General features: G+C 36.0%; 1 protein-coding gene across 1 annotated transcript; it reads left to right on the plus strand.

The window, feature by feature from the left end:
* The first annotated feature begins 1,553 nt into the window (after positions 1-1,553).
* On the plus strand, positions 1,554-6,630 carry irx1a (iroquois homeobox 1a). Its single transcript, XM_007254529.4, has 4 exons — positions 1,554-2,172; positions 3,910-4,900; positions 5,411-5,492; positions 6,233-6,630. The coding sequence occupies exons 1-4, from the start codon at positions 1,942-1,944 to the stop codon at positions 6,279-6,281; spliced, it is 1,353 nt and encodes a 450-aa protein (XP_007254591.3). The 5' UTR covers positions 1,554-1,941; the 3' UTR covers positions 6,282-6,630.
* Positions 6,631-9,097: the final 2,467 nt, after the last annotated feature.

The following is a 9,097-nucleotide window of genomic DNA, read 5'->3' on the forward strand; positions in this document are numbered from 1 at the left end:
AGAGAGAGAGAGAGAGAGATCAAATACAGAAAAGTAAAAGTAAAAACAAACAAAAAATCTTATTTAGGAATTAAACTATAGATTAAAAAGTTGTTTTTGTATTATGTCCGATATGATCGCTATGTCATATTGTTATTATTTTTCCATTGTAATACACTACATTCTCTACATTAATTTATATTTTTTATTATTACACTTCAAAGTTTTATGTTTTCATATTTCCGCCACTTGCATAATGTAACAAAACTTATTATCAAGTCTAAAGCAATCTCTAAAAGACATATTTTTATAAACGTCGTCATCGCTGTTTAATTTTAATTTTATATAGTAACTAAACAGTTTTCACCTGTAAAAAACTGTGTAAACAAGTTTACTATCAATGCTAAAAGATTTAGCGTGCAGTGCTTTAAAGGGTGGGGGGAAAAAAACAGGTTAGCCAGTGCACCATCCAGAAGCTCATTAAAGTTCTCCGCGAGGTACAAGTGTATAAGATATTGAAACAAAAATCACTGAAATGTCCCGTTCACTGTGGCTACAGGAGTCTGAAACAATGCACTAACAAGAGGTTTGCATGGTGTTTGAATGCCTGTTTGCTCTTTTTTGATTGAAATACCCTGACCTACTGAAAAATGATTAGATTTAGAACTCAAAAAGTTACCGTAGGCCATTTTTACAGCACAAAAGTCCCGAGGTCCTGTTTCATTTCATTAACGTTTATTCACCCTGTTTTTGTTTTCAGCATGCTTGCTCCCACAGGCCAGAAACTAGGATTAAACTCAAGAGGACACTTTTGCAGCTCTTGCTGCTATTGTACAACTAAATTATAATAATTAAGCATTTATTAAAAACCGCGTGGGCAAAGTGCAGAAAAAAGGACAAAATAAAAAATAAATGCATTTCTGTATTTTGATTCACTATTAGAATAAAATAAGTAATAATAGAATGGTTGCAGAATTTCAAACTACGTGAGACAAAACCTGTCCCGTGCATATGCATAAAATTGAAAGGAAGTAGAAAAATAAAAAGCTGAATTCACTCTACATTTCTCTGCAAAGTATGAATGCAAGAAAAACACAAACAAATGCGTCTTCAACTCTATGTCATATGTTTTTAATAAAAAAAAGATAGCATTAAAAAAAATTACCGCTCTGAAAACAGTCAGTCAGTCGGTGAAAGTGTATTTATTTGAACAGGTTTAATGAAGAGAAGTATAAGGAGCGATGTAAACACTCTTGACTCTGCGTGCTCCTGTTGGTGCGACTGGACTTTTAATAAGTTAAAACTGACACTGATGTAACACAAAGAGAAAAACACGTGCTGCTGTGTACTTCTGTAGCTGTGCTTCGGGTTCTCCTCAACATTTTGACTCCACAGTTGTCCTGCAGTGCAGTTTTAAAGGCTGAGTGGCGGGACAGGGCAGGGCTTCTCCGGGAGCAGGAGAAGGAGCAAGGCTGAGCGGAGAGGAGAGGAGAGCGCTGCACTGCAAGCATAAGATTGAGAGAGGGGGGGAGAGAGAGAGAGAGAGAGAGAGAGAGAGCGAGAGCGCTGCACCTAACAGAGCACATGAGCTGAGCGAGGAGGAGCTTTGCTTTTTTTTCGCTTTTACTTTTTTTTCTGCAGCTCCAGCTCGACGCCAATCAAAGCATCAACTCCAAAATTGTACGTGAGAGAAACGAGCCCGGGCACCCGGAGGGCCAGACACATCAGTTGGAGCTCGATTGCCCATCTGATCACATCCTGACTGGGACTTTGGTGCAAGGAACGAGAGAGAACGATAGAGGAGAAAAGCTGGAGGTTTAAAGGCGAGCTGCAGCCCTTGGTTGTTGCACTTTTTTGTGACTTTCTCGGAGTGTGTGTGTGATTGTGTGAGAGTGTATTTTTTGGAGGGGGAGTTGTTGGTGCTTTTCTGGGGGGTTCTTGGTTCCCACGTTGGCCGCAAGGATGTCTTTCCCCCAGCTGGGCTACCCGCAGTACCTGAGTGCCTCCCAGGCCGTCTACGGAGCTGAGAGGGCGGCCGTGCTTGCTCCGTCCTCCCGTGGAGGGAGCGGGGAGGCGGGCGCAGGCGCTCCCGTGGCCTCGGTACTGGGTGTCTACGCGCACCCGTACGCGCACGCTAACTACGGAGCCTTCCTGCCGTACGCCAGCGCGGACCTGGCTCTCTTCTCTCAAATGGTAAGAGAAATAAAAAAGATGTGTCTTTTTTATTCTATTTGAATTTAAGAATCATTGCGGGCTTGTGTGTTTTCCGCGCTCTGTTTTCTGAACGCTCATGTTTATTGTATTAAAAAAAGTTAAAATAGTAAAGTAAAAAACAGAAAAATAGCTAAATAAAATAAAAAAAAAATCAACAAAAACGTAGGTATCTTTATTTAAGAACAAACCTTTTTCCTAAAAAAATAATAAATAGCTGTTTTTCCTAGGTGTGCGTTTAAATGTGTTTTACTTTTCGGAATGCCGTTTCTTTCTTTTGTAAAGTAAATGAATAATAAAAAAATGCATTTGACGTTACATTTTTACTGTTAAAATTAACATTGATGCAATAATTTTCTTAAAGTGAATATTTCAGTTATAATGTTTTTGTTTGTTTGTTTTGTTTTGTTAAAAAAAATTGAACCAAGTGAACTCGGGCTAGTCGGAGAAAGTGTTCATTCGAGTGTGTGTTGGCTATAAAAGGCTTAAAGGAGTCACAGGAGTATTAAATGGAAGTTACACTATATAAACTGTAGTTCATTCGTCTAATTTATTAGTTTTTATTATGAAACCTGTCGGTTTTCCAGTTACTGAGAATACTGAGAATAACTGTTGTTGATAATGGTTAACATGTAGAAGTGTCATTTTAAAAAATCGCATTTAATTTAAATGTTTTCAAGTGATTGTAGTTACGATTGTATAATCATTTAATAAACCATAAACGCTGAATAGTACAATGCGTTTAAAAAAATAAAACTGGAAGAACGCGATTGTTTTGCGTTAATTTAATTACAAATTCTTTAAAAAAATATTCGTTGATCAGCTCCTGTTCGTGATTGAGTGTTTTTCATTGTAGACATATTTTTTTTTTCTGCGATCAGCAATGTTTAATCGCTTGAATTCGTTTTAAATCTTTGAGCCTTTTTAAAAGTTAGAAATTAAATCAGGGCGGTGCTGGAAGCTTGTAGGCCTGAAGAGAGTTTGATCTGCCCGATGGCTAACGCTTATAATAATCATACAATTCTTGTAGTACTTTAAGTATTCTACTTATTATTTTGCTAATGTGTTTTTAGCAATTAATTTCCAAGTCCATATATTGCTTTCTGATACCACAGTCAGAGATTTAAATTATTGCATTTTTCAAAACAAAACAGCAAATAGTGGACGTGCATTGTACACAGCTTCTGATCGTTTTGAAGGGATTGATGGAACAGAGACAGTGATGGGTTCGAGTCGATATGTTGCACATGTGACTAGTTTTGCAAGTGAACTCAAGGTCAAGTGTTTGTGGGTTGTGGTTTAGTTGGCAAATGTGCATTGTTACAAAAATACTATTTTAACCTTAAGAAAATCAATCTGATTTAATTTACTATTTTAAATTCAATTTCCAATATTAAGTACCACCAGAACAAACCAAGCTAATTCACATTGAACGTAAAAGGCTGTTCGGTAAATTATACTGTAGATACTTATCACAGTGTGCGTTAAAGTTGGTGTACAGATGGTGCTTGAAGCAAGTTAAAGACATTTCTTACTGTATCTCCATTAGTGACACCAACCCAAAGCACAGATGAGAATGAAATTTAGACAACATTGGGGAGTGCTCATTTATGGGAGATATGGCCACTAATATTAGAAAGTGATTACAATGTGAACATTTTACTTTTTATATTGAGTTTCATACTTGTGAATTTTGACCGTTTTTATAATCTGTTTTAGGGGTCTCAGTATGAACTAAAGGACAGTCCTGGTGTGCACCCTGCTAGCTTTGCTGCCCATACATCTCCTGCCTTTTATCCTTATGGCCAGTTTCAGTATGGTGACCCCGCCAGGCCCAAGAACGCCACACGGGAGAGTACAAGCACGCTGAAGGCCTGGCTGAATGAGCACAGGAAGAACCCCTATCCCACCAAAGGTGAGAAGATCATGCTGGCTATCATCACCAAGATGACCCTCACCCAGGTCTCCACGTGGTTCGCCAATGCCAGGAGGAGACTCAAGAAGGAAAACAAGGTTACATGGGGCGCCAGGAGCAAAGAGGACGAGGAGGGCAATATATTTGGCAGCGACAATGAGGGGGAGCACGAAAAGAACGAAGATGAAGAGGAGATCGACCTGGAGAGCATAGACATCGACAAGATCGACGAGAATGATGAGGGGGAACAGAGCCATGACGATGAGGATGAGCAGGTGGACAAGGCCGAGAGAAAGAGGAGGGTTCTAGTCTTTGACCAGTCCAAAGGAGCGCGCCCGGAGCTAAACAATAACAACAATGATGACAACAACAACAGCAGTAGCAGCAGCAGTAGTAGCAGTAATAGCACCAGGGTATCCTCTCCTGGAGGACAGGGCAGTTTCCAACTTCAAGTAGGCAACAAACCCAAAATCTGGTCTTTAGCAGAGACTGCCACGAGTCCGGACAGCTCTAGGAAGCCTGCGTCACCGTGTGGGCCAACCAATCAGGTGTCACCCCAGATGCAGCACCCTGCCTTTCTCTCCAGCCACGGACTATACACGTGCCAGATTGGGAAGTTTCACAACTGGACAAACGGAGGGTTCCTGGGACAGAATGCTCTCCTGAATGTCAGGTCCTTTTTAGGGGTCAGTCAGCACCATCACAACCACCACGGTCAGCAGCAGCAGCAGCAGCACCAAGTGACTGCGCTGGACGAAGAAAAGAGTCCAGAGGACCTCAGTCCAAAACACATAGGTATGCACAGTGCAAAAAATCCACAGTAATCGTGTTTTTTTGTATAAACATTCACGAAACCTTTAATAATAATAATAATAATAATAATAATAATAATAATAATAATAATAATAATAATAATAATAATAAAAAAAAAAACTTAAGGTGCAACCAAATGCTCACAGGCGTGCAAGGTGGTATGAATAAGCGAAACACCATCTCATAATTTTACAACAACAACAGCAAATATAATAATAATAATAATAATAATAATAATAATAATAATAATAATAATAATAATAATAATAATAATAAAAAGGAAGAATTTTATTTTTAGTAGTAGAAGTAATAGCAGTGGTAGTAGTAGTAGTACTATTGCTGTTGTAATTTGATTAAGACAGAATACATAAAAGTAAAAACTGTGAGTTTAATTCTACTTTAATAGATTCAGTTTAACTGAAAAAAATATATATTTATATGTTCAAGTATTTATATATTCATGTATTTATTTGTTTTTATTTTCTTGTGTAGATCGAGGAATCGTTCTTCGAAACGAATCACCAACGCAACACACCAACAGTTTGAAATCATCGTTTCGCCCACTTCATGACAGGTAAATACAACGTATTTAAATGGTTTGGTTTTGTTATAACATAATAATAATAATAATAATAATAATAATAATAATAATAATAATAATAACAATAATAATAATAATAATAATAATAATAATAATAATATTATTATTATTATTATTATTATTATTATTATTGTTATTATTATTATTATTATTATTATTATTATGCGTATAATGCTGCTGTTGTTATATAATGTGATATTTTTTAATATAAATGTATTGATGTATTGCCGTTAGTGCATGCGCAGATTGGTAATAGATAAAATACACACCACAGGGTGAAGTCACTTCTGAAAAGGGAGAAAATAGTAGAAACCCCTGGTTGTGCTTTTTCTAGTGATAAAGGGCCCCGATGCCCCCTGTAAATACCCCGCCCCCTCCCAAAGGAGAGGCACTGCTGTGCTGTGTGTGCCTTTCCTAAAGACCCCGGGGGCAGAAGCGAGCCCCGTGGGGGGCAGTTTAGCACAGAGTTGCCCCCCTTTAAATTGACATGGGAGTTTCAACGGGCTCAGTGCCTGAGCAGCTCAGCTCAGCGTTGCAATGTTCTGTAATATAGTTGGGTATTTTTAATTTTAGATTCAAATTATATTATATTATACTATATTAATGCAGTCATAGTATTTGTCAATAATCGTATGTTTAGAGTTTAAGCCACTGACAGTAAAAATATATATTTTTTACTCAGTATCTTGCTCTCTCTCTCCCTCTCTTTCCAGCCCCAGGAGGAATCCGCAGGAAGTCTCCCTCTCGCTCTCCTCTGCTTGATCAAGACATTTTTACTAGAAAATGACAAAACAAACAAACAGAGACTGATTTCACTTATAAAATCACTATAAAAATAAGCCCGTTCAGTTTGATTAAGACCAAATGGATGGATGGATGGGTGGATGGATGGATTGATGGATTTTGTTGATGTTGTACATAAAGGCCCCTGAGACCCCACCCCCACTGCCCCTGGGACTGTTGGTAGGCTTTCCATCGTTTTTCTGTCTCGGTGGGGTTTTGATTTTTCTGTAAATACAGTGACTCAGATTTGTAAATAGTGACTCAACGGAGTTTGTCCAGATCATATATTTTGTCTAATAAACTAAAGAAATTATAGATACATCCAAAATGATTTAAAGTTCTTTTACTTGTGTTTGAGTGACCACGTGTTTTTGTTATTATTATTATTATTATTATTATTATTATTATTATTATTATTATTATTATTATTATTATTAAAACACTAGTAGCGTTATAATGTTTGGCAACAAACAACATCTATACATACATTTATTTTGGATAAACAAGCTATTTTTTGTTCAAAATTCGATTCCTAATTATTCTAGTTTCCTCGGTTAAACGGGGGTGGCGTGGAAAAACAGAGGGAAAAAAGAGCATTGAGGTGCTAATAAGAGGCCAGATGGTTGTTGGCTCCAGAAAAATGGATGGAAGCAGCTGGGAAGGTCATTAAGCAATAATGTGGTAACGCCCTGTCCAAGCAAAACCAAAATGGTTCGAATCTAAAATGTGTCCGAGAGAAAAACTGGATTGGATAATAAATTATTAATTGGTGGAGGTGATGCTCTGAAATGGCACTGAGTGGATAGGCGGTGCATTTCAGACTGTGTGTGGCCCTCAGCATTTCTAAACCTAGTCAACACGCGCAGCTCTCCCATAACTACAAAATATATATATATATATATATATATATATATATATATATATATATATATATATATATATATATATATATATATATATATATATATTACCGCTTTTATATTTTGCCAAATTCTAGTAGCAAAAAGATTATTTCAGATAAGTGTTTAATATTTATTTGTTAAAAATATGTTAAACATGTAATTTGTGATTGTATAAGAAGGTAAATAGATACAGATAAAACTGCACAGCAACGTCAGCAACAAATAAGAATATTTGTGTGCTTACAGTAAAAAAGAATGAATGAATGAATACATAAAAAAATAAACGAAAGAAAAACTGCGAAATTAATGAATATATATTTTTCAGACTTGTGCTTTTAATTACTTATTTATGTACATTTTTGTTTATTTATCTAGTAATCAAGTTCGCTTGCCGCACACAAGTATTGCCTCTACTTTTCTATTTATTTATTCTTTTACCTTTTTCACTTGAATCTGGCAGTTGTTCCTATTTTTTTTTTTTAAATCAGTTAGACCAATGGAAATGGCAAAAAAAAAATAACCTGAAATGGAACATTTAAGATTGACAAAAGGGAATTTTCTTCTCTTGTAAAGGAAACTTTGCCATTTTTGTGAGAAGATTTTTTTTTTTGTTCGCGAAAATGTGTGTATGTGTGTCGCGTTTTTTTCCCACTGTTTTTAAACCTTTTAAAATTGATCCCGTACTAGATTAGGACACCGAGAGCGCATGCAGCTAAACTAAATGATGACAGCGCCCTCTATAGGCACGCAGCGCTATTTCTGCTGTTTATTTATGAACAGAACAGAGTGAGAAATAAAAATGATAATAACAATCTATTAAATTTAGCTGTGCTGGAACCTGAGAAAATATTATGGATTGGTGATTTGACTTTTAATTGTGCATTTTTACAAAGTGTTGCTGGCATATTTGTGTTCTTGTGATGAAATACACACATTCTTCATCATTCCTACACAGTCCACAGTGTTGCATTCACTTATATGCAATTGTTTTATTGTTTGAGGGCTCAGATTAGCAGTCACATATTTATGTATGCATTAACTGTATATGTGTAGATTTATTATAGTGTTTATTTTAGTTTCACATCCATTTAAATCTCCCAGTTGAATTTAGATCAGTAATAACATAAACATGAAAACTTTCCCTCCATACTCCTCTTTCCAACTTAAGAATACTCTCGCAGCGAGTAGTGAGTGTAGTTACTGAGTAATAAGCCTTTAATAAACCTGAGAAATCTAGGGGCATAAAACAAACACTGTTGAACTTACTGTGCTTGGTGAATTGGTTGTAAACTAAAAGTAAAGCATGCCAAAAATGTAAGAAACAAGGCATATTCAGTATAAACTGTATGTCTTTTTTTAAATAAATTTTATCATTATTATATCCATTATCATTTTATTATATGACATTCTAAACCTGTCTGTGTTTGATTAGACTATGTACAACCTTTACAATCATTGTGCAACAAATTTGATCTATAGTGGTCACATTTTTCGTAGACCAATACTTTGTATATGGAGAAAAAAACAACAATTATTTCATTTTTTTTTTTTCATTTCCACATTATATATCCGGTCATATTTATTAAAATAAGTTTTTAGAGTGCTGATCCAGGACCAGCTGTTGACATCCTTGCCCTATTTAATACAATTAAAAAGACTGAATATAGAGAGATTTTGCTTGTTTTTTGTACACAGGCCTGTTTAGCAAACACAGCCTCTCCTGCTCTCAGAACCATGTGTTTTTATTGCCCTTTGCCCTCTTCACTTTCTGGCTTTGACTGATGTGGTAAAGTCTTAGCCCTTATTTCTAGGTATAAAAAGTTTTTTTTTTGTAGTTTCTCATTGAGGCCTTCCTTGTATATATGGCCTAAAAATGTTAAACACAACTGTAAT

This window comes from Astyanax mexicanus, chromosome 6 (genome assembly GCF_023375975.1).
Source record: "Astyanax mexicanus isolate ESR-SI-001 chromosome 6, AstMex3_surface, whole genome shotgun sequence".
NCBI classification, from domain to species: domain Eukaryota; kingdom Metazoa; phylum Chordata; class Actinopteri; order Characiformes; family Acestrorhamphidae; genus Astyanax; species Astyanax mexicanus.

Bases quoted from the DNA above. Each gene is read 5' to 3' on its own strand.
- irx1a (XM_007254529.4), top strand. From the start codon at position 1,942: ATGTCTTTCCCCCAGCTGGGCTACCCGCAGTACCTGAGTGCCTCCCAG. The intron at 2,173-3,909 runs GTAAGAGAAATA...AATCTGTTTTAG, and splicing joins TGGCTCTCTTCTCTCAAATG to GGGTCTCAGTATGAACTAAA. The intron at 5,493-6,232 runs GTAAATACAACG...CTCTCTTTCCAG, and splicing joins TTTCGCCCACTTCATGACAG to CCCCAGGAGGAATCCGCAGG.